The sequence below is a fragment of the Ciconia boyciana genome, chromosome 2 (genome assembly GCF_034638445.1).
Source record: "Ciconia boyciana chromosome 2, ASM3463844v1, whole genome shotgun sequence".
Classification (NCBI taxonomy): domain Eukaryota; kingdom Metazoa; phylum Chordata; class Aves; order Ciconiiformes; family Ciconiidae; genus Ciconia; species Ciconia boyciana.
This window is the reverse complement of record NC_132935.1, coordinates 98,487,814-98,513,490: the sequence shown is the minus strand read 5'-3', so window position 1 is coordinate 98,513,490 and position 25,677 is coordinate 98,487,814. Positions and strand designations below refer to the sequence as shown.

The window sequence follows — 25,677 nt, the reverse complement described above, 5'->3', positions numbered from 1 at the left end:
CTGTGTAATAACAAAGAATTGCGTATCTCCTGAGACTCGGAACAATTTGTGAACTGGAGACAGAGAAGACAAGTCCTAAAGCTTTTAAGGTGAAATACAGAAACAGTCCTTAGAGGAGAACTCTGTATTTTCTGTACCTTGAGTGAATGTCAGTTACTAACTAGTACTTGGCAATTTTTTTTTCTTGTTTTCTTGTGCACATGTTCCTTTTCAGAACATTTTCCATTCTAGTTTTCAGGGAACTGCTTAGAATGATAGAGGGGAGGCAGCAGTGCAGAGAGAGAGATGTCAGAAGTGAGAAAGCTCTTCCTGTGTCAGAAGGGGTGGGCGTGCATGACACCAGTAGAGTAGATGGAGCCATGGCTGCAAGAAACAACAGTCTAGTGAGCAGCATCTCAGCTGAGACCCAGGTGAGTTCAGCAGCTCCAGCAGCTGTGGATTTCTTCCAGATTTCCTGCTTCCCTCTTGGGGAACCTCAGTGCTGGATTACAAAGCAGAGCCCAGTGAAACTTGAACCTCATAGCCATTACACAGCTTGAACAGAAAAGAGAACTCCATCCTGTATAGCTTAGATCTGTGTTGGTTGTAGCACTTCTCAGGGAGATGGGAGATCTCTAGTTAAAACACTTAGGCCAACTGCTCTCCACTTTCTGACCATTAGGCTAATTCATAAAGATGGGAAAATTTGAAATGCAGCTAGAGAAAGCTGCATTTTGGAGAAAGCACAGGCCTCTGATGTTTTGTGCCTTCTGTTATGAAGGGGAACTGAAGCCCCTCAGTTCAAGGACCTGGCTGGAGGAGTGCTCTTTCTATAATGGTTAAATGTCCAGAGGAGGTAAGTGCATAGCCAACTGGAATAAATCATGCAGCACTATTTATGTGAAGAAAAACAGTTTCAGCACTTGAAAAAATAAACAGTTTATAGACAGTTATAAACATCTCTCTACGTTTTTTTCCAGATAAAAAAAAATGCAGAACCTTTTCTTTACAAGATATTTTCCATCTCCCACTGTTGCGTAGCTTCTACAGCAGAAGACTCCTTTTTCTGTTGCACTAGCTGTGCTTGGAATTTGAAGATTATAGAAATTCTCTACATCTTTACAAAAGGGCTATACTGAAATTACTGATCCAAGCTAGAAGCGGCCTGTAGGCTGCCCAGAGTTGTAGCTCATGCCACACCAAAACCCAACCCCAAATTCTCAGCGGTACCACATACCCCCACTTCTGGTACAGGACTAGGATGGATTGGGTGCACACGAACGCAGTTACGAGGGAGTTTTGCCCCTCACTGAACAAGCACAAAACCTCGTCTGCACTGAAGTCTCTCCTCATTTGTAGGCACCCGGGCTTGTTCGGGCATCCTTGATACCCCCCCGCCGGGGCCGGGGGAATTACCCGCAGCTCTGCAGGTAGGTGGAAAGGCACCAACGCTTTCTCCGCCGCAGCCCCGGGCTGCGGGACGCACCCTACCCTGCCTGTTGGGGTTTTTTTTTTTCCCCTTCCCTTAGAACAGCCGGAAAAGGGAAGTTTTGGGCGGCGCGTTGCTCCCTCGCCTCCCCTTCCGTAGCCTGCTCCGCCCCGGGCTACTGTGGAGCGGAGCGCTGGGCAGGTGAGCGGGCCCTGTGTACCTTTCGCGGCGGGGCTGACCCTGAAGTCAGCCGCCCCCAGGGCTGCATTCCCAACAAATCGATTTTAATCTCTTGCATTCGGTTTAGGGCTTAGACTTTAGGCAGGCCTTGCTCGTGGAAAAGCTCCCTGGGGCAAAATGCTAATTTTTTTTCCCCCCTAAAAAATTAAGAGATACCGACCCTCACCCCAGTTTCTCTTCTAGTTTTCAGCATGGCAGTGGACTGGCTCGGCTTTGGCTACGCTGCCCTGGTGGCATCAGGAGGGCTCATTGGCTATGCAAAAGCAGGTACGGTGCGGGAAGACGCTTTCATCTGCTTCGCTCCCCTCCCCCGCCCCCCAATAACTTTATGTGAGCTAGGAGGCTGAAAGCCTCCTATCTCGAAGTTCACGCAGATGTAAAGTTTATCACTTTGTGCCATGTGCTGTTAACTTGCTGCTGTTGGGGTGTGGTGCTTTTTGGCTAGAGCTGGTGCTTTGGGTTGATAAGCTCACAATATCCTTTCTGGTGGATGCTGGTATCCTGCCTCTGCTGTGTGCTCTTTGGGTGAAATGACATAAGTTTGCCTCAGGAAGGCTTTTCCCCTGCTGTTTTAAATATAAGCATTCTATAAATGTTCTGTATCTTCACATGACATAAATCGCCATTTTTTTTTTCTTAGAGATTTATTCTCATTTTAATGTTTGATTGTAACAGTCTACTGCAAGCTGCAGAGAGTTTTCAGAAAGATCCTTGCTCCAAGTAGAGCTGAACAATGCAAATCAGTCCTTAAGCTTGTTCCTTTTCTGGGCTCTGCATCATAAGCTTACCCTCTGACCTACTGCTTTCATTTCCTGACCTTTTTCTGAGTTTGCCCTCCTGTGGACAGAACTGTGGATTCATCCCTGCTGCAGTACTGTCTCTTTCAGCTTAAAAAATCCCTAAGCCATTTTAGTGTTTGTGATATGAAGGTGCATTGCCAAAGTCAGTAAGAATCTTACCAGTGCATTTGACTACATAGATGCTAATGCCTATTCCAATCTGCTTTCTATTTGCTTGATTTATCCTTTGGGCTGTGAGTGGAATTTAGGGCAGGAGGGACAATACTGAGAACTTGAGTAACTAATTGCATCTGTATTTCTCTGAGGCCATTATGAAATGGTATGTGTCTTTCTTATCCTCTGGTCCCAGGTGGGAGGACATGGTCATGGTGAGGCAAGGGAATCCAGGTCACAGGATTTTTGAAGGGGGAACAGGAACTTGTATAGTGATTTGTAGGGAGGAAAAAAAACCCGCTATTGTATCCCTACTAATAACTTGGAGAAACCAAAAGAAAATGGAACTTTCATCCATAGAGCTAAGATGGTGATCTGTTCTTTTACAACCAGGTCTGTTTACCCACACAGGCAGTCATCAGCAGTAGGTGCCTTGGGAAGCATATGAGAACAGGGCAAGCAAAGAGTGATTTACTTATTTTCTCTCTTCATTTACTAAGTTCTCTGCGTCCCAGTGTTTTGAGACTTAGGAACTTCCTGAGCCAGAGGTGGTGTGGTTGTCCTAGTAAGTGTATGTGTCATAGCTGCTTAAACAATGCCTTGAGGTAAAATTCAAGGATATTATGGCCATTTGTGGGTTTCCAGGCTTGTGCAAAAGATTGTAGCTACCACATGTTGGTTGCTAAACTGTATTCTGTCCAGAGCAGCCACTTAGTAGAGTGTGCATCTTTTCCTTGCACACGTACAAGAACATCGGGTGCTTTCTATCATCTTTATCTCTTGCTTTTTATACCAAAAGCAGGATCTGAAGCAATGTTACAGATGCCTTGTTGATGGCTGAAAAATAATTACTTTCTGGTAGCAATATGTGATCCTCCTGTAACATTGAGAGGAGGTCTTTATCAGCTTAGCTTTGCAATCTCGAGTCCTTTAAAGGTGACCTGAAAAATGGAATATATAAAGAACCACCCTCAGTAGCATTAAGTCCTCAATTCTCCATTAACCTTATTGAGGGCATTCACCACTCACAGTGGTCATGCTGCTTCATTACTTGATGTAATCTATAAATCACCAATTTGGATGTGGTATCCTTTATCTTCTGGTAGCTTGGTATTATAATTTATACTGAGGACTTGATCCAAAGTTTAGGTGAGTCTAGGGAACCTTCTTCCAAAGTTTGCAGTTACCTTTGGATCAGATCTCAGGTGTACTTAAGAGATATGACCTCTCTTATTCGACTCCGCTCTCTTCTTTGGCAACTTTTTTGTTTGTCTGAATGCCCTCCTGCCCGGTTCAGTCCACGTGTCTCTTTTTCTGATCTTAAACCCTTACTGTTTAATCCATCTACTTTACTGCCTCTCAAGGAATTCTGATATTACTGTGTTGAAACAACGTGCTTCAGTTTGCACAAAGAAAACACCAATTCTTTTGCTTTTCTCGCTATTCTTTCCATCATAAATATATTAATGGCTTTGCTGTTAAAGAATTAAATACTAATGCTATTTGTATCTTCTGTAAGAGCATTTGAACATGTTTCTTGGTGCAGATCGGCATGGTCTTAATATCTTAAAAGAAAAAAACCCTCTCTAATCTGCTTTATAACAATGAATGCCCACCTTTTTTTTGTTATTGTTGGTGTTTTACAAAACAGAGAAGCTGATGAGTAAGTTTATTTTTGAGCTTCTAATAAATGCATTATCTTTTACTTATTCAGGTAGTGTCCCATCACTAGCTGCTGGCCTTTTCTTTGGGAGTTTGGCTGGACTGGGTGCCTATCAGCTCTCACAGAATCCAAATAATGTTTGGATTTCTCTGAGTAAGTAATTTAAAATTTTAATTAGAAGGGATTATATTTACCCTAAAATAACTGGATACTTAAAATGAGTACCTAAAAGTCTTTGCAGAAGAGTTAAACTGATGGTGTTATAAATCTAGTTTCAATCCAATCTTTAAACTTGTGTTTTAGTGAAAAATCTCCATTAGTGGCCAAACTCCACTCCTCTCCCTGGAATGTGAGCTGTTAGCATTACTTAATTATTTTTTTAAAGAATGTATTGAGAATGCATATTAAAAACTGCTTGTCTTAAAACTTGCTCGGTGATTTCTCACTACATTCCTGCATCCCTTTTGCAAGAAGTATAAAGTGTTTTGGGTGATAGTTCAAACTTACGTTTTTGTTCCTTTTCTACAACAAGAGGGGAAAATATCTGTTATTTATCATTAGAGTTTGTCTTCTGAACATCAAAAAACCTACAAGTTGTGAAGGAAAATGCATGCTAGGATAAAGTGAAACTTAAGTGGTTTAAAAAAAATAGTCAAACCAAATACCATTATTTCACATCCTTCAGCAAAAAAAAAAAAAAAGAATCAAATAAGCATTTTGTGTTTTAAAAACTTGTATGTAGTATGGTGTGAATCTCCAAAATGCAATTTTTTTCTTTCTGCCATTTACCTTATAGAGCTCAGGGTTGTGATCAAGTTAGGACGATTATCATCTATCACTCTAACCTGTGTGTGCCTAAAGCTCATGCCAGTTGCAAAATAACATGACTTGAACTTTTTGCATTCACTAAAAAGTTGGGGTACCTTGCAATTGAAAGGGGCTGAGAAAATATATGTAGATAGTTCCTGCAGCTCAGCTGATGCCTGACGCTTGTCAGGCTGCTGTATCTCAGATACTTGTGAGCATGTGTCTTGTGTAATCCTTTGGCCAGTATCTGTGTTAGTAGTATCCTCTCCTCTCCTGATCTGTAGAAGACATCAGTGCGTGACAGTCCTCTAGCACTAGCTATGTTTCAGTCCCCAGGCTTAGCTGAATTGGTGGCTGCCACCATGGACCTGTTTCCTACTAGTGTGTTCGAAGGATCATAGTGCAAGGGAAGAGCTAGTAAATGGATGTCTGACCACTGTGTCCTCTTTTTGGCTGGATCCTACCTTCAGCATCCTGCAGGAGGCTGGAGCATTTCAGGAAGCGTGATTCCCCTGCAGACTGCCCATACCCCTAGCAGGTTATTTTATTATCGCTGAAAATGGCAGAGACTGCGATGGGTTTATTTTTATATATGACAAATATGTGGAAATAAAAAGGTGTTGCACGCCTGGGGAGATTTAACAGAGAAGCAAGCTTCAGTAATGCAGTTTCTTCTTCCTTCTTCTCAGAACTGGAGCTTCCCTTCTCTCTGACTTTGAGAAGATAACTGCAGAGCGTCAGTGCTTAAAGAGCTGCCACGGACTATAGCATTTGTTCACTGAAGCAGTGACATACCATCCAGCTCTTTGATATGTGAAAGTCAGAAGTGAAAGGGGAAGGCCCAGCGTTTCTCTCCACTTCAGCATTGTCTACAGTGCAGTCCACTTTCACATCTACTGGATAGGTCAAAAGTCGTGCATGGTCAAGCCTAAATATCTGGAATAAACTGCAAATACAGCAAGCTTAACAGGAGCGAGGCAAAGTATTTTCCCAAATGTGAGAGACAGATACATTTCTATAATTCAGTAGCATATGGAGTCTTTGCCTCCTCCTTTTCATGCTTTAAAGTTTTTGGAGAAGGTGTGTTCTACTGCTGTCTAGGATGACATTACATTTAGTGAAGTGTATGTATTTTGAAGACTGGCTACTGACTAGAGCTTGAGGTATTTGAATACAGAAGTATTGTAGTTCTTTCTTGTGTATTAGACTGTGGTCCCAGTCTTCTACATATCTACTTATAGGAGACTGTTAGATGTCAAGGACAATATTTATTTAGGGTGGTGTTAGGGAGGAAGGATGCCATCACAAGGACTGAAGATGAGCTGGGTTCTGCAGGACCAGCCATCGCATAGAAGCAATGGTAGAAAATAAGAGTGGTTGGAACAACATGTTAATGTGTAGCTGTTACCACTGGGTAGCAGATGCATGCTAAGGCTGAGGATTTAATCAGTATGTTTTCCATATAGTTTTCTTGGTATTCCATCTTTCTTTGAGGTACAGTGTTCCAGGGATTGCCCTTTCTATTTTACTGGCTCAGTGAAACTACCTGGCTCTTGTCTCTGTCAAGTGGTCAGGGTGGATAGCTTTAACTCTCTGATTTTAGAAGAAGGTGGTCCAGGGCTGAAAGAGATTGGTAATGCGTAGCACTTACATAGCACATTTCCCTTTCAAAGTCTTTTGCAAACATAAATTAGTGAATTCTCAGAACATTACTACAAGTTAGACAAGAGAATGCTATCTCCCTTTTACGAGAAGTGGGGGAATTATGTGCACAGTTTTAGTGATTTGCCTTTGCACAGGGAAGGAGTCAGTTCCAGAGCCGTGTGGCATAGACTATTTCCAGTCTCCAAAGCAGCACATTTTGAAAAATTTGAGGAGTCTGTGCAGAAGCCTATGGAGTGCGCTGTCTGCTAGAACTTGATTTAGAATATTTACTCTTCACATACTGATGCATTCCAAAGTTTACACAGTTTGACTCTTTTAGTCCATCACATGAAATAATGCTGTTTCACTTTTTACTTGATGCTACTGCTTCTCTCTGTTCTGTTAGTTTTGAATTGTAGCATCTCTCTCACACACATGCATCTCTGACTGGACTGTATAATCTCTCATTTCAGTTACAGCTGGAACACTGACTGCTGTCATGGGAACAAGATTTTACAACTCTGGAAAATTCATGCCTGCAGGGCTAATTGCTGGTGTCAGGTACAACACAATATACTTTTTTTTAACCTGCTATGTGTGATTTCTTATTTGCTTAATTAAACTGAGATGGAGTGAATCATATTTTGTGTATCTTTTTTGTTTCTATGTACCAGTTACATGGGAAGCATTTGAAAATGAATTGACAAAATATTATTATTGTTTAATTCTGTGTTTTTCCCTATATACAGTTTGCTAATGGTTGGAAGATTAGCACTGAAGATGGCGGAAAAGCCCCACGATAAGTAACTGTTCATTTTACAGTTTAATATCTGGATAAGAAAACCTGATAATGAAGTTGCATGAATGCAGAAGCAAGAAGATGGAACAATTTTCTATATCAAGAAAAATTTTTTCCTTTTTTTTTTTATATAAAGGGGAGTAGAATGATGAGACAGATAGTTTACATACAAGGTGCCATTTGTTTCAATGATCTGGTAGAACTATTATTGTGTAGTGAGAAACTGGTCCTGGGCTTGATTTTTCCAGACGCATTTCAGTGTATATTGACACTTCCAGTTTTTATTTTCCAAAATGTACTGCTGATGTGCATGAAGCAGAGAGGACCTGTAATTAAGAAAGTATCCACAAAGAGGCACCAGGACTAATTGGCTATTTAGCAAACATATATAGTATATATAGTATATATAGTATATATAGTTATATATATATATATATATATACTATATATATATATGTTTCTTTTCTGGGTTAAGTAAAGGTGGCCCCTCCACCTGGCTAAAGACTGGTGATTAGCGTCTTTAGGCGGGGCTGATGACGCGTCATGACCCCGAGTCACACATTTCCCTACATACTATTAGCACCCTATCACAAGCTTTTGTCGCCCTCGGCAGCCTGTTGGCACCCATAGTTCTGGTGGCACCTCCCACCTGCCTGGGTAGTTAAAAGAACAATTGGTTTATTAACAGTTCGTGAAGGAATACAATTAACAAGTGAGTCATGTGGATCTTACACGGGTTCTAGTTTTGCTGACAAACTTGTGTACGATCGCAACTGAAGTAAACAACACTCGGTTCGATAGGCACTGAGTGACTTTGTCTTGTCTGGAAGAAGAGAGTCCAAGTTCTTTTAGTAATTCATAATTCCCAGAGTACCATTTTCCACGCGCCCCTAGTGGAAATCCCATTAATTTGACGTTTGTAGCTTTCGTTAGCTCTTGGATATGGCCTTTTAGATGTTGATACTTTCTGACCTTTGCCGCCGCTGCATCAGCCAATGATGTTAGCTTACTTTCGTATCTTACTGTAATGTCCACCACTATAGCTTGGTTTTCTTTCGCAAAAAACAAATCTGGTTTGTATAACTCACTCTGTTCATCTCGTATGTGCAGCTCTTGAAATACTGTCCACTCTTTCTTTTTGGCCTCTACCATCAATAAGTCACATATCCGCTTACGTCTTTTTATCCTGGCTTCTTGTACTGCGGGACAATATCCAATTATATGTGCACAGGTCTTGTTTTCCACTAGGCAATGTCAGCACACTTTAATCTGGGTTCTCTGTCTTCCCCTTGCTAAGAATTCTCTTGTAGGGTAGACATTAGCCCTCAGTTGTAATGCGGTAATGAGCTTTGTGTGGGGAATGCCCCTATAGAATTCCAGCCAGCTGTTACTGATTTTATCATCCTCAAAGTTGGAAATGCCACGGCCCTGGGAAGCCAACTCGGCCCAATTTAAAAATTCTTGTCTTCGCCAATTGCAGGGTTTCAGAAAGATGACCTCTGGAGCGGGCAGCTCCCATTCTGAGTCCAGTTTCTTGCCGCCTGGTCCCTCTGATATCACCATGACTGCTCTCGGGTCCCATATAGGTAGAATTTTGTCCTTGTCGTGTCCTGCTGCAATCCACAGCCTTTCAAATTCCTTCTCAATGCCTTCTTGTTGAGCTACTTCTCTTGTTGTTTCATCTGAAGACTGCGCAATTCTGTGTAGTCTTCGAGACTGCACACTGGGAATCAAGCCCTGGTAATACCTAGACCTCCATCCCGAGTGCTGGAATATAGGGTGGCATTGCAAGTACTTGTTGGAAGATGTAACCATTCCTTGACTGATGCTCAAATTGCTAAGTCAGTGCTCTCTAGGTACCTTGCTTTCACATCAGCTTGATCTGCCAAGTAGATCAATTGCAGAATAGCATACCCATTTAAGATGTCCACCTTCTGGAATGGCTTTAATGTAGTTTCCCCAATTCGTTGCAGCTATCCGCTTACTTCTTGCAGTATTGATATTATCAATACTTGCAAACCGGATGAGATCCGGTTTTGATATTCCGGTCCATGGGTCAATACGTAGACCCAGGTACTTCTGGGAACTACCGGATTCAATGATATTAAGGGGAGTGCTGTTAACTGTCCATGGAGGACAATCATTGATTGTGTAGAGTCTTTTGTCGGCTGGATGAAAAAGCTGTGGCACTTCTCCTGTTGTGTTTTGAGGCCAGTTAGATCACAAAAGACCTCCAGAATTTCAATGTTTTTCTGCATTCCTTCCCATGATCCACTTAGCAGTACCAAATCGTCTGATAAAGCCATAGTTGTTATGTTTTTTGAGCAGTGTTGGAATCCGTTACCCTCCTCCTCCAATTTACACAGTAGGGGGTCCACAGATAAGTTAAATAGAATTGGGGACATTGGATCGCCCTGTTTCACGCCTATTCGAATCCTGATGGCTTCTGATTGTTCATTCTTCAGATCAATATGGGTATTGATGTTATGATACAGATTTTTAATCAAGTTGATAATATGATCGTCCACACCCTTCTGCTTAAGAACAGCTATGACGTGATAATGACTCACTGTGTCGAAGGCTTTGGCTAAATCGATGAAGACTACACCCAGGGGTCGATGTTCTTTCTTAGCGTTCCGAAATAATAGCTAAATATAATTGGCTAAATATAACTAATTGTCTAATTATAATTAGCTAAATATAATTGGCTAAATATAACATGTATCTCATACCTTTCATACTGAGTATTACCGTATGCTTTACCTGTTGCATTCTGAGTTCATACACCATGTCTGTATAACACCAAACGGATCTTACCTTTTTATTGTGAAATGATGCTAAAAGGTTGCTTTTCTACAAGTAAAATCTGTTACAAACCTTTATTTGGCATGTTTTTGCATCCTTTCTGTGTGTATGGGGGTAGGGTTTGGTTTGTTTTTTTGTTTTTTTTTTACCTTCTTGTTCTCAGTGGAAGTCTTTGCAGTGAACTGTTATCCAAGTGCTGTCTTTCGGTGATATTTAAAAATCACTTTTCAAATGGAGGGGCAGAAGATTAAATTAGGGGCCTTCCTTAACACTGTATTAAAACAATTGTTGGAAAGGAACTTGCTCTGTGGATTAATTAAGTGAGATCTGTGCTAGGCTAAATGAACAGTTGAATGTAATCTGTCCAAAGGACTGTATAACCAGAATAAAGTAGTTTAACAGTATGTAATTCTGATCTTACAGGCTTACTTGACAATAGAATGTATCGGCATTTTGTTTTTATCACTTAGGGAAGTGGCTGTGCCTCTTCAAATCTGCCTTTACTAGGAAACCTTGGAGCTGGGAGAGTATGTGGTTCTGCTGTGGTGCCTGAGGACTAGTGTGGAAGAGGCACAAGTGGCATCTGGTGCCTTTGTTGATGCTCCAATCTTGATTGCTTCTCCTGCACTCAGTCTCCCGACATTATTAGTGCAGGCACAGCTAACGTGGGCTTAGCACTGTGATGGAAGGAAGAGGCAAGAAATGTATGAAAGAAAATCCTTTATCAACTTACACTTTAGTGATATATGATTATTGATAAACTAGGATTCTTATGGTGTGTAACTCGTATTTTAAAGTGGTATTTTATGTAATGACTATTTAAGATTTTACTCTGGGACCTCTATGCTATTGATTATATAAAAACTTTATCAACTGTATAACATATAATTATGGCAAAGCAGGTTTAAATTAATTTGTCTTATGCACAGTACTTCCCAATTTGTAGTACTTAAAGGAATTTGTACCAATTCTCTCAAACTGCATAAAGCAAATACTAAACTACATAATTGTTTCATTTCATTGGAACACTTCAAAGCTCGTATTTCCTGTTCTGAAAATGGCATTTAACAGTATTGAGCCAGAGTGATGTTTCTGTTGTCGTGAATCAATGGAAACACATATGCTAGTAGATTGAAAGTTGTCGTAGTAGAAAGTAGTAATTACAAGCAGATCTATAGACGTTGGGCCAATTGTGCTGTGTGTTACTAATTCTCTTGGCAAAAGTTATAAAATTAATTTCAGGGTTTTGAACATATTTCATATTGTAACCTTTCTTGTTTCCAGGCACTTAATCCGTAAATAACCTGATCTGTACAGGATGGATCTGCAAGGAGCAACACTAAAAACATGTAAAAGCATGTCTGAAATTCTAGTCTCAGTGAAATTAGTGTCTCTTTTGACCATGCTGTAAGCAAAATCCAACAGAAGTTTTGTAATTACCTTTATATATTTTAAATTGCCCTATGTAATTGAATAGAAAATTCCATCCCTGCTGATAGAATTTTCTAGAGCCATTCAAGAATTAGACATTAATATCCTTTCTCCAGACTGCCTGTGCTTTTAGGCTGATTGTTAGATAATCCTACAAGTTTTCGTTCCTATTTTATTATATAGGTTTTGGTGGTTTTTTTCCACTGAGGGTGGTCTCTATGTAAATTGAGATTATTACTTTTGCATTGACTTCACTGCGGCCATGCCATGGCTTCAGTGAAACCTCATGCTGTGAGTCAGCTTGCATATGGATGTAATGTTTGGAAAGAGTGATTTAGTTATTTATTTTTAGGAAATGAACTGTTAAAATAATTCTTAAATTAAGACTACTCTGTTCAAAGCACACTCTGAAAATAAAAATGTTAGTTTAATATTACTTACAGTATCAGCTGTCAGCAGGAGCTGAAATGAGTACTGATTTTTTAACAAGGCACAGGAACAGGAAACTAGTTTTACAATACACAGACTGGGTCACTAGGATTCAACAACTCGGAGTTTAATCATGCCTCCAGAACTCAAATACATTATAGTAATGACAGAAGAAGAGAGTTCGGGTTAGCAAATCCTCATTTCCCAGAGTGAAGATGCAGGCCCTCTATTCCACATGTTGCTGTCACATCTATAGTGCCTGGTGGAAGCTAGGTGGAGATAAGGGGGATGTATGGGATGTATAAGCGTACCTGTCTTTGTAATAGCAGTTGGTTACCATAAGTCCTGGAAAATGAGAGATATTGGGTTCCCTTCAGTTCCCACTCTGGCTGGGTTCAAGGAGGGGCTCTTCCCAGGAGAGGGCTCTGTGCCTCAGGCCGTGGGATATCCCACAGAGGGGAATAATGCCTGGGGAAGCCACACTGCAGCAGAGAAGAGAGCGCAAAGTTCTTGGGACCTGTGGGAACAGGAGCAACTATTTTTTTTTTTTTAGTCTTCTTTTAAAGCTAAATAGTAACTGGCAAAAATACAGAAACATCCTGAAGCTGAGAAATAGAACCCAGATTCCTCTCTGCCCAGGTGGAAAACCCATGGGGACAACCTAAATTTCACCTATGCTATATGTTTACTTCTGGCTAACCCTAGGTTCTTTCCCATTCAGGATCTTACCTGTGGTGCCCCAGTTGCTCACACTGGGGCAGCACCAGGCATGTACAGGCTGGGAATGTTACAAACCAGCCAGTGGAGATGCGAGCAAAGATTGGGGGGGCTGTCAAAATCTTGTATACGTGGGTGCCTTGATTCTGAATCTTTACAGACACAGCACAGAGACCTCTAATACAGCAATACTGTACTGAGGTTCAATTGCAGCATTGAGTTGAGGGGAGGAAAAGCAACCTTTTTACTCACCCATCGATAGATGTCACACTCTAAGCTGTTCTTTCAATTAATGTGACATTTGCAGGTAGCACAATCTCTGTAATTTAGTACGAATCTGTAGTATAGTGTAAGAATATAACATTACACTAGTAGTACAGACAACTGTCTTTGACAGACTAGCAAAGAAGAAGAATGAGAGGAGGATGGAAAATGTTTCAAGTGAAATGGTTTAGAAGGGAGGTAGTCATGGGCTGTCCTACTTTATCCCTTGTTCTAAGAATACAGTACATGACTGTTTTTAATGCAAAGCGTATCCCCTAGCTCTTGTTCTGCTGCAGGCCTCGAAAGTGCAATTTGCCATGTCCCAGTTCTGTCAGTCATTGTGCTGGGAGCTGTTGGCACTCTGTCATCCCTGGCTGAGGGTCAGTCCGTGCTGAAACTAATATGGCCTGAAGTATTACGCAATTATCCTTTTGTGGTGTTAAAATTGCTGGCTTCTTGGCATTATAGTCATGCTTTCTGACTGCACAATTTAATCGCCTGGAAAAAGGGGAGGGGAAAAAAAGGTCAGGAGAACCTCCAGGCAGTTATGACAGGAGGAGGAAAGTCTTTGTTCCTCCAGAATCCCTACAAGTAAAAATGGCAAAATGTTGTGTCAGTAATGGCACAGAGACATCTGCACACATCTCTCCTGCTTCCTTGAAATGCCATGCTGGAGCAGATCAAAATGCTTATGGTTTAGTGCCATATCCCCAGCTCAGTCCAGTGCACAAGTGACTTTGGGTGTTCCTTTTAATCTTCTTGTGCCTCTCTTCTGAACCTGTGAAATGGAGATAATGTTTTCTGTATCCCTTCCCTGTCTGTCTTTTACGTTGCTCTCTTATACAGAGTGTGGCATAACGTGTTCCCCGCCCCAGAAGCAAGAACTGGTAGGTCTGATACTGCTTTATTGCTGGTAGCTAATACAGTCTGTCCTTATTTTAATTTGATGCTCTTTTAGAAAATAAATATCTAATGAGAAAAATTATGGTAGGACAAATGTCTCTTTCCCTTCTATCATTTCATTAAATGTTAGCATTTGCAGAGTATTTTGAGATCCTCTCCTGCAAATATTACAACTAAGTTGAATTGAGGTTTAGTACTAATACTTAGAGTCATAGAATATCCTGAGTTGGAAGGGACCCATGAGGATCATCGAGTCCCACTCCTGACTCCACACAGGGCAATCTAAAAGTGAAACCATGTATCTATGAGTGTTGTACAGATGCTTATTGAACACCGAGGTGCTTGGGGCCATTACCGCTTCCCTGGGAGCTTGTTCCAGTGCTTGACCACCCCCTCAGTGAAGAACACACTCTCTCTTTTTCTTTTCCTTTTTTCCCCCCTTTTTCCTTTTTTCTTTTTCTTGTTTTTTCTTTTTTCTTCTTTTTCCTTTTTTCCTTTTCCCCTTTTTTCCCCTTTTTTCCCTTTTCCCCCCTTTTCTCCCCTTTTCCCCCCTTTCCCCCTTCTCCCCTTTTCCCCCTTTTTCCTCCCTTTTCTGCCCCCTTTTTCCCCCCTTTTTCCCCCCTTCCCCCCTTGTTTCTCCTTTTCCCCCCCTTTTTTTTGTCTTCTTTTCCCCTCGTTTGTGTGTTGGTGGCTGCCTGTGCTGCAACCGCGGAGGGTTTGGAGGGGCTCTCCAGCGTGCAGAGCCGAGAGAGGGCGGCAGTGCTGCTCCGATGCGGCTGCCGCTGCACCCGGCAAGCTGGCAGCCGGGGGAGAAAGGCACCCCACCCCGAGAGATGGAGGGAGGGATAAATAACAATAAACAGTGCTTACCTGCTTCTAATTTGGGGTTTGCCCACTTGTAGTTATCTGACTTGGAACGCCAAATACGTTCCTTTGCTCACTCAGCCGAATATGAGTGTCCGCTTCTTTATTACTTTTGCACTGGCCTGAGGAATGGAAGGAAATGGTCGTGGGGCAAAAGGCTTCTCTCGCCAAGCATGCTATGCAATCCCAAACTAGTGCTGCTATGGAGCTGATAATAATCCCATGAAGAATGAAAATAAAAACCTCCTGCCACTCTTCCTACACCCTGAAGGAAATCGCTTCCTATCCTTACTGGAAGATCAGCCCAGCCTTTCTCATGTGCGTGTTCACAGCATGAAACAAAATCTGCAGGTTCAGTCAGCCTGAATCACGAGCGGAGGGTATTTAGCAAGACAGGCCTCCTTCTTCAAGCACTTTTAAGAAACACACAAACAGTATAGTTTTGTAAGCTGTTGCAGTATATATATAATCAGGGAGAGGATGTTGGATATGTTTCTTTGGAGGTCATGCTCTTTCAGCAGTGGTATAACAATAGGAAGCGGCTGGAATCAAATTATCTGCTGTTACCTGAAGGCATCCCATCGGTAGGAGAGTTATTCGATGCGCTGAAATTCCTTCTCCCTCCTCTGTTCGCCGATGAACCTGCGCGCAACTTCCTCTGGGGATGGGCCAAGTACTGCTCTATTAGTATGCAGCACCACAGCCAGCAGGGCAGAAAAATACACACCAGGAGGAGAGAAAATAGATGAAAAGCAGCAGGGGCAAAGTAAACGCTTTTAAATTCTAGACTGAAATTTCCCTCCGCTGAGATTCCTGCTGGTCTGTGGGGTTGTGACAAGACCTAAAATATTCTGAGGGGAGAGTGAAGTTGGTCCACTTACCCAAGTTCTGTTTTCAAAACAGAAATTAAACCTAAACTGGGAGGTAGGGGAAATTTTTTGTGATGGGGGGTAAGAACCCAAGAATCATGACAATGGGCACAGAGTCACAATCCTAAAATCCTCTGAAAGTAACCTAATCCATAAAGCTGTTTGGAAAATTATCTTTCTGGTTCGCTGAGTAGCTACATACCCCTGGTATTCAGCAGTGTGCTAGACGCTCCCCTTTGCATTGCATTTATCCTATACCCAGCAACACCTTCAGTTCCCAGACTGAAGGTAGTTCACCTGCCATCCCTGCAGCATTTACATCGGCTGAGGGGCTGTTGCCAGGTTTTCTCCTCCATGTGCCGCTGCTGTCTCATCCCTGCCAAACAATAAGGACTCTCTGTTCAACTTAGTCTTATAAATATCATCTATATAAATTTATTTTTATATAAATTCATTTACTTATGTGAAAGACAGCGTCGTGGTTTAACCCCAGCCGGCAGCTAGGCACCACACAGCCGCTCGCTCACTCCCCCACCCCGGTGGGATGAGGGAGAGAATCGGAAAAGTAAAAGTGAGAAAACTCCTGGGTTGAGATAAAGACAGTTTAACAGGTAAAGCAAAAGCCGTGCACGCAAGCAAAGCAAAACAAGGAATTCATTCACTCCTTCCCACTGGCAGGCAGGTGTTCAGCCATCTCCAGGAAAGCAGGGCTCCATCACCTGTAACGGTTACTTGGGAAGACAAACACCATCAGTCCGAATGTCCCCCCCTTCCTTCTTCTTCCCCAGCTTTATATACTGAGCATGATGACATACGGTATGGGATATCCCTTTGGTCAGTTGGGGTCAGCTGTCCCGGCTGTGTCCCCTCCCAGCTTCTTGTGCACCCCCAGCCTACTCGCTGGTGGGGTGGGGTGAGGAGCAGAAAAGGCCTTGACTCTGTGTAAGCACTGCTCAGCAGTAACGAAAACATCCCTGTGTTATCAACTCTGTTTCCAGCACAAATCCAAAACATAGCCCCATGCTAGCTACTATGAGGAAAATTAACTCTATCCCAGCCAAAACCAGCACAAAACGTTATATCCACTGATAAATACCAAAAACATACATAAGCAAACAAAATGCTTAAAAACAGTGCAAATAAAATTCTTGTGCATTCATGGTACTGTCTGTTGCTGTGCACATGCATGAATGTGTGTGTGCAATGCACAGCTGGCTGTGAGAAGGATGTAGCTGAAGTTGGGTCTGTGTTGATCAGGGACTCTCTGTGCTGCCCGAGGAACTGGCTGCTAAACTACCTATCTGTCTGCTGGTTTTGGCTGGGGTACACTTAATTGTCTTCACAGTAGCTAGTATGGGACTATGGTTTGGATTTGTGCTGGAAACAGTGTTGATCATACAGGGTTGTTTTCGTTACTGCTGAGCAGTGCTTACACAGAGTCAAGGCCTTTTCTGCTCCTCACCCCACCCCACCAGTGAGTAGGCTGGGGGTGCACAAGAAGCTGGGAGGGGACACAGCCAGGACAGCTGACCTCAACTGACCAAAGGGATATCCCATACTGTATGTCATCATGCTCAGCATATAAAGCTGGGGAAGAAGAAGGAAGGGGGGAACATTTGGAGTGATGGCGTTTGTCTTCCCAAGCAACCGTTACGTGTGATGGAGCCCTGCTTTCCTGGAGATGGCTGAACACCTGCCTGCTGATGGGACGCAGTGAATGAATTCCTTGTTTTGCTTTGCTTGTGTGCACAGCTTTTGCTTTACCTATTAAACTGTCTTTATCTCAACCCACGGGTTTTCCCACTTTTACTCTTCTGATTCTCTCCCCCATTCCACTGGGGGGGAGTGAGCGAGCGGCTGTGTGGGGCTTAGTTGCTGGCTGAGGTTAAACCACGACACATTTATTTCTGTATATCCCATTCCCATACTGTCAAGCAAGCAAATACTCCCGATAGTCAATGGTAAAAGGCTATAGACTTTCTGAGACAGAGATGGCAGCAGCCTGCAATTATTTCTGTTCCTCTTAGCTGTCAACCATCAGAGTATCAGCTTTCTAGGGAACGGTGTGTTGCACGGGGGCAGAAAATAGCCATAGATTTTGTTAGACATATTTGCTTTATAGACTATATCCCACAGGATGCTCTTCAGGATCAGGACTTTCCTCAAGAGTATTCCTTGCATGTGAGCATTAACTGTATGGTGTCACCTATAGACACTCGGCTTGCTTTAGACAGCATTCTCTGTAATGACGGAGCACAAGACCTGCTAAAAGAGGATGTTAAAAGCATTCAAATCCTTCCCTATCAACCATAAACATAGTGTGGTGGATATGTTAAAAACACAGCAGGAAAGAGAAGAGTTAACTATTTAAACAACCATGTTAAGTAAAATCTAATTAGTACTAATCTCTGCTTTTCTTTTTTGCCCCAGGAGCAGTAAGTGTACACAGAAGAAGAGGAGGTTTGGGGGAAGAAGGGTAAGAGAGGTCAGCCTGCTATTAATTGCATCTTGTTCAGCTGGGTCACTGCAGTTGACCTCATTCAAATCTTTAATTCACATCTTGGTTTAAAATCCAAGATGGCAACACCACGCAAGATTTGTGCTCGTTCAGAGTCATGCTGTCTTCATTAGCATCTCATTCTTTATCAAACATTATTTCATATGCAGCTGAACATTTAAATTCAGCTGTGGCATTGCCCAGAGGTAGAGTGAATCTTGTGTTGCCATGCCCTGCCTAGTGCCAGGTGCTGCACTTCCACTTAATCCAGAAAATGTTAAGATGGGGTATGCCCCTGTTTCCATCAAATCTGAGGGGAAATAGGATTGTGTGGCATCCTCGGGAGCAAGGGCAAAAATTAAAAGACAGGTGGTAAACTAAAAAAAAAAGGAAGAGTGAAACATCTGAAGTGCTGTGAAGATGTTGCTCTGGATGAAGGTTTCCGAGAAGATTATCCTGAGGTGTGGCAGGGCTAAGTGTTGCTGACCTGAGGCATGCTGTGCCAACTGACCCACCTGAGTTTCTGTCCTTCTGTCTTTAGTTTTTCGCTTTTCAACAGAGAGATCTGACTGTGGTTAGCAGTGAATCTATTTGCAGATCTTGCCAAAAACCCTCTCAGAAACCCAAGTATTTCCCTACAGAGGACAACGTAAGGAGAAGATATTTTTGCATTAATTCCTCCTGAGTTTGCTCTGAAATTTATGGAAGACGAGAAAACTGAAGCAATAAGCTTTCCTTTAGGTGCCTCTGGAGGCAATACTGATTCAGGCTTAGTTTAATCACCATGCCTGGGTAAACTAATATTCACTAATCCACTCACAATTGTTTTTTAAAGGACATGAACTTATGGAATCCTCTCCCTGAAGACAAGGGGGTCCAAAGCACCCTCCACCCAACCACGCTGAGTGAAGGGGTGCAAACTGAAGCAGGCTGGGATCTTAAGATCTCAGAGTCAACGTCCCTTTTCCTCTCTGTCAGGAAAGCTTCCTAATCCCCAGGAGTTCCCTCTGCATGGGAAATGAGGCTCTGCATGGCTTTGGTTTATGAGCGAGACTGACAGGATAAGTCATCAGTAATTTTAGGCTGAAGTTCCCAACTGCACTCATGTGTGCCCACGGCAGAGCCAGGAGAGGGGGCAGTGTGGCTGTTCGCCCCCACATAGTTAAAGAGGTTTCAGAGCTGCTTTAAGGCATGTTGGCTACTCGCAGTTTGCAGGGATTGGGGGGCCAGCTGAGAATGACGCAAGTGCCATCCTGCATTCGTTGCACCTTCTCCAGCCCTTCATACCTGTTAGGCACCAGCTGTGGTCTTTACTATGCCAGAGGAGCTTTCCTGTCCCTTTGTACAGCCTGTCTCCTACGGAGGGATTGGACCAAATTTAAAAAAATGTCATCTTCTTGGAGGAATATTCTCATAGCCTCTTCTGGAAAGTCAGTATTTTTTATTATCTGGTTGAGGTTCATATAGTCATGCCATGTCCATCCAGCCACTCCCCTTTCTGCCAAAAGTTTTGAACTTTCTGTAACCTTTGTCTCAATTTCCCAGAAAGGTAAAAGTTTCAGCAGCTTCAGTTCTTTAAGATTTTTGAAAACCATTAGCAGAATAGAGGACTAGAGGGAAAATTCATCAGAGTCTGTTTGACATCTGCTGACCCCCCAAGCACCATTCGCATGGCCCCTGCCCAGTCACACCATGTGTAGTCTCCTGGTGGGAGGGTAGAGACAGAGTAGGGGCAGAACATTTTGGTGGGATCTAGAGGGGGGTGTGAGGGCACAGGAAGGCATTGCATAAGAGGGCACGGGGAACGCTAGGAGCCAGGCTTTGTTAGTCCTCTTGCTGATGGAAGAACTAGAGAAAAGACTGTAGATAGGCTTTGAGGATTATCAACACATTTATATCAAGAAGAGTGATTTTATAGTGCTAGGATATAATTTTCTGTTGCTCTAGTGTTACTGTTATCAAACCACAGTAGGGCCTAGAGCTCCTAGCACAGATGGAAGTGCCAATGTGCTTGGTGCTGTACGGATCCTTGCCCAGAGGTCTTTCACCCTGCAGAGACCCAGGGGATGGAAACCCCAGCCTGGAGTTCAAATCTTTACTGACTGATTTTGAAATTGTTGTTAATGCATTTATTTCCAGATCCAGGAAGAGTGAAGCACAATTTTGAGCCTGAGTGTATCCAAGGGGATGCTTGAGAAGGCCTGAGCTGAAAGAATTGGCCTTTGGAAAGGGAATTGCTATGATCATGGTGTGTTGGGGAAATACGCCTTTTTTTGTGCAAGCCTTAACTTTCCTGTAAGGCAGTCTCAGAGGAGGGAATAGGGCTATACAGCATTTATTTACAATGCTCTGCTGTTCGTTTCTGCAGGTGTTTGTCAGGGACGCTTTTGTGAGAAGCTGGCAAAATGTTGAGGTACTGAGCCCTGGAGGGAGGGAACATTTCTAGTCTGGTGAATGGAGAGAGTCCTGGCTGGGGACCGAAAGGAAAATGGTGCAGCACAGTGAAGTACATTCCCTGGCTCCCTGCAAATTCTGCAGTTGTGAGTGTTAGACTTTATTACCACAGGCTGCATTGGCTCCCCTTAGCTGCTGGAGGAGGCTGTGAGGCTGAAAACTTCATCACCGCAGCCTAGAGGGCTCTTCCCTGTTTTATTGGTGTCGCCTCCAGAATATCTTATCCCTTTCCCTCTCCCCTCATATTTCTGACCCTTTGGTCTCTCTGCCCTGTTAGGTTATGTGATAAAAGGCTCATCTCCACATACGCAGGTGGGGAAACCTGAAAAACTCCCTGCCCTGGCTCCTCCCCAGGCTGTCTCCAGGACGTCTCACAGACTGAGGGGGTCCCTGCCTGAGGTGCAGGGGATGAGCATCTTGGCATCGCACAAGACTTATTACAGGAGGTTTTGGAGAGGAAGCAAAGGTGAGGACAGGGAGGGATTGAGGTGGTCTGGGGAGGATCAAGCGTGGCAAAATAGAGGGATAAGGGTTTAAAAGGGACAGGTCATGGGTAAGCAGGGGCTGGCCAGGACGCTTGTCTGCTCCTGACCAGCGCAGTCTGTCCTGTCTCCTTGTTAAACTCTTTTTTCCTGGGTGAGGCACTCCCTATCAGTATGTGCCTGTGTGAATGGGGTGCAAGTGCCAGCTGCTGGAGTGGGACTGGGGGTCACAGGCACCTGGGCATCCATGGTGCCAGCAACTGGAGCCAGTCTGGGTGTGTATGCCAGGGCAACTGGAGCCAGTCTTGGTGTGTATGTTGGTGTGTGATGAGGAGCAAATATTGAGCTGGACTAGCTGGCTGGAAGGGTAAGTGGCCAGGGAGCCTGGTATGGAAGTGGCCGTAAGTCTGGGCTGGGTGCGCATGTGTCTCCTGTGCATCGGGAAGCTGGAGGTGCTGGTGACCCAAGGGGTCCTGGCCAACTGGGGTCTGCTGGGAGTCCTCTGTATGTGTGTGTGTGTGTGTGTGTATCTGCACAGGAGGCAACTGGAGGTGAGAGGATCCAGTGCCAGATGCTGGGCAGGGTGAGTGTCTATGGGCAGCTACCGGAGGGATCCACATTGTATTCATACATTTGTTTCGACCCCCCAATAGATCTTCACCCTGATCAGGCTGAGAAGGGAACAGGACAAGGCTGTTGGTGCTGCATGTGTTTGCGTGAATGCTGAGTGTTTCTGTATTGATCTATGCGGCTGGCTGTGTGTATCTATGTATATACGTGGTATATACATACCTGTGTTTGTCTGTGTGCTTACTGGGAATATATTCTCAGCTGTGCTACAGGTTGGACCTGGAGGAGTGGAGCTGCGGTGGCCTCTCCTCTCTTGGGCTGCCGGATCCAGCAACCCCTAACTAAGCCCCACTGACCCTGCTGGAGGGTACCTACAGGGTGCTGCGGCTCCTCACCTTCGGATTTGGGCCAAAATGGCTGTGCCTCAGTTGTGTGGCAGGCAGGCTCCAAAACAAAACCCATGTCCCTTGCTCACCCAGAGCCGTGGGCGCAGAGAAAATATGCCTCCTGTTGCTCTACGTGCCCAAATCCTTTGTCTGTTTCCCTAACCCTTTCCCTACTCTTTGATCCATGTCCTTGCAATGCATGTGAGCAGAATATATATCTACGATGGGCATTTTCCTTTACACTTCTGAAATACAAGAATTACCAATTGTATCAATAGGTAAAAATAATCTACTTTTTGACTGGAGTGAATTTTTATAAATGATAAAGTGCTCTAGAAATATGGCTGCAGATGAAAATCCTGACCCCTCATTTTCCTCATCTCAATTTCCTTTCTCATATAAACCTACAACAAAGTGCAGAAGCACCAGCAATCTGTCTCTGGCAATAAATGAAATTCAGGTGACAAAATCAAATACGATTTCTTTCTTCATGATCGTAAGATGGTATGATGGGTGCATCATGGTGGAGTCACTGTAACGCGCTATAAACTTAAACAAAAGGTGATGTGGGGAAAAAAGTAAAGGTGGCTTTGTTCAGGTCATGCACTTAATGAAAAATAAATACCAATAAGCTTGCTTTCACCAGGTCTGATCACATTTTAGATTTCCAGCTGAATTGCTATATATACATTGCTACCAAGGCTGACCCCAAACGTAAACCCAATGTAGCTACAGTGGAATCTGGCTGTGGGACAGAATGGGCTGAATTTGGAAATGGAGATTGTAACTCACCTCTCCCCTTTCCTGCCCCCCTGCACCTTTAATTAATTGTTGCCCTTATTTATGTAGACAGGCCTCTTTCCCAAAGAAGCAGCAAAGTGATAGCTTGCAGAAAAATCAGTCTTGTGCTTTTTGAACTTTTATGCTTTTCTTATGGAGTCTCGTATATCTGTAGTTTGGTGACTTTGACTGGCCAGACGCGTAAGTAGGACTACACATGTGTCTAAGGTTGTGCACAGCTGGAGCCCTGCCAAGTAAATAGCCGGGCAAAGGACCCTCTCTCACCAAAACGCGGGAGGGGGCTGTGTGAGCTTGCGGTCAAACACCTTGGTATGGTGCAGGGCGCCGAATGATGGGGAGGAGGTGTTGCAGAGGCAGAGCTTGCTCCCCAAATGCAAGTCTTGTGGACCACGCATTGGCTCCTGCATGCTGCAGCTCAGAACGCTCAAGTATGGGCAATTGCTCCCCCGGACAAAGTGTCAGCCCTAAAACCTTCCCAGGGCAGCGATACATGGGGGCTGGATGGCTGGGTACCCCTGTCTGGCTGCGCCACGCTGCTTCCTGGGGTGTACCACTGTCCCTGGCGTCACCCTGGTCACCTCGGCCACCCCTGCTCAGGACAATCGATTTTTTGGTCCCTACTCAGAACAAACCCAGTGATTCAGCCCCTCACAGGGAGGAAGTACAGCTGACAGCAAGCTGTTCTCACCAGAGCAATTAACTAAAATTAATTAAATTAATACAGAACAATTAGCGTTGCCACCTTCCTGAAGCCTGCTGTTGCATGACCTGTCCATGGCTGGGATGTCCCCGACTTTCCTTGGGAAAATAGTGCCTGGGAGCGCATTGCCCCTGCCAGCGTGACCTGAACTGATGTGCTCCTTAGGGGACATGTAGGGAAAGATGGCTATCTAGAGCAGGCCACTGCTTAGGTGAAATTGCTCTGGTAGGATATGTAAAGACCCTAGAGCACCCAGTCCTGAAGCAATGCGAATTTTCTGCGGTGCTTCTGGCAGTGAACAGGTTGCTAAATACTCCCAGCCATTATTCCTCATTATTTTTGCCATCATTGTGAATACCTGTGCAATTCAAGGTAGTCACACTTTGCTCCTCCAGAGTGCTCTGTTACTGAAGATGGACTGAGAGCAGCCCTGTGGAGAAGGACTTGGGGATATTGGTGGATGAAAAATTGGACATGAGCCGGCAATGTGCGCTTGCAGCCCAGAAAGCCAACCGTATCCTGGGCTGTATAAAAAGAAGCATGGCCAGCAGGTCGAGGGAGGTGATTCTCCCCCTGTACTCTGCTCTGGTGAGACCCCACCTGGAGTACTGTGTCCAGCTCTGGGGCCCTCAGCACAGGAAAGCCATGGACCTGTTGGAGTGTGTCCAGAGGAGGGCCATGAAAATTATCAGAGGGATGGAACACTTCTATGAGGAAAGGCTGAGAGAGTTGGGGTTGTTCAGCCTGGAAAAGAAAGGCTCCAGGGACACCTTATTGTGGCCTTTCTGTAGATTAAAGGGGGCTTATAAGAAAGACAGAGAAAGACTTTATCAGGGCCTATAGTGACAGGACAAGGGGCAATGCTTTTGAACTGGAAGAGGGTAGATTTAGATTGGACATAAAGAAATTTTTTACGATGAGGGTGGTGAGACACTGGAACAGGTTGCCCGGAGAAGTTGTGGATGCCCCGTCATTGGAAGTGTCCAAGGTCAGGTTGGACGGGGCTTTGAGCAACCTGATCTAGTGGAAGATGTCCCTGCCTGTGGCAGGAGGATTGGACTAGGTGACCTTTAAGGGTTCCTTCCAACCCAAACCATTCTATGATTCTAAGATAGGAGATAAAAAACACTACTATGCAAAATGCAGCCCCCCAGCAGCCCTGTGAGGCAAGGGAGTGTTTTGCAGAGGTAGGAAGGGGCTGATGGCTTGCTCAAGGCTTGGGCTGGCTGTGTCACACCCTCCAGGCTGGCAGGTATGGCGAGACTTGGTCCATGATGAAATGGCAAGTGGACCTCAGCGACCGCAAGCGTGTGGTGCCTGTTTGCAGTGCAGCTGGGCTTCCAGCCCTCCTTGCGGGCCAGTCGCTGTCTTCTCCACTTGTTGAAGTGTTTCTCCAGCGTTCCCCATAGGGAGCAAAAATGCAAAAGATTCATAAAAAAGGAAGGGAGGGAGGTAAAGGAGCAAGGGATAAAGCTCACCTGGCTGGCTGGTTCAGCCCTGCAGTGGAGACCTGCCCTGAAAAAGGAATGAGGTAACGTAACCAGCTAAACTCAACCAACTAAAGTCGTGAAATTCTATGTTCGGGACGAAACTTTGCTTTTTAAATGTTTGCTGGGGCGCTTGGAGGGAAGGGGAATGAAGAGAGATGCTGGAGCTGCAGCTGCCTGGCTCTCAGAAGAAGACAGTGATCTAAGCATTTTCTGTCTACAATGCAGTTTGTTTGTATTTTCCCTAACATGACCATATTATATATACAAGGATATACACTATATTTTAAGGAAACCTATCTCTGAGGAGAATTAGAAAAGCATTTACTTAACAAATCATGTCTGTTTCTCAAGTAAATCTCTGATGTAAGGCAAGGAACCATACATATTTAAACTTGGAAGTTGTTTTTCTATGTATGATTAACACAGATTTCTAATGTATATAGTGTTGCTTCTCCTGCTAGCTGCAACCTGCTTCATAACTTATAAGGGAAATTTCAGTGC

The 25,677-nt window shown here is 43.9% G+C and overlaps 1 protein-coding gene and 1 long non-coding RNA gene across 2 annotated transcripts; both read left to right on the top strand.

The window, feature by feature from the left end:
• The first annotated feature begins 1,535 nt into the window (after positions 1 to 1,535).
• Positions 1,536 to 10,396, top strand: LOC140647997 (transmembrane protein 14C-like). Its single transcript, XM_072853287.1, has 5 exons — positions 1,536 to 1,609; positions 1,832 to 1,915; positions 4,316 to 4,417; positions 7,189 to 7,276; positions 7,465 to 10,396. Exons 2-5 carry the CDS (start codon positions 1,840 to 1,842, stop codon positions 7,520 to 7,522), a joined length of 324 nt encoding a protein of 107 aa, XP_072709388.1. The 5' UTR covers positions 1,536 to 1,609; positions 1,832 to 1,839; the 3' UTR covers positions 7,523 to 10,396.
• A 3,631-nt stretch (positions 10,397 to 14,027) lies between these two features.
• On the top strand, positions 14,028 to 22,737 carry LOC140647998 (uncharacterized). The gene is made up of 4 exons (XR_012041049.1): positions 14,028 to 14,047; positions 18,227 to 18,272; positions 21,025 to 21,213; positions 22,061 to 22,737. It is a non-coding gene; the product is annotated as an uncharacterized lncRNA (long non-coding RNA).
• The last annotated feature ends 2,940 nt before the right edge of the window (positions 22,738 to 25,677 follow it).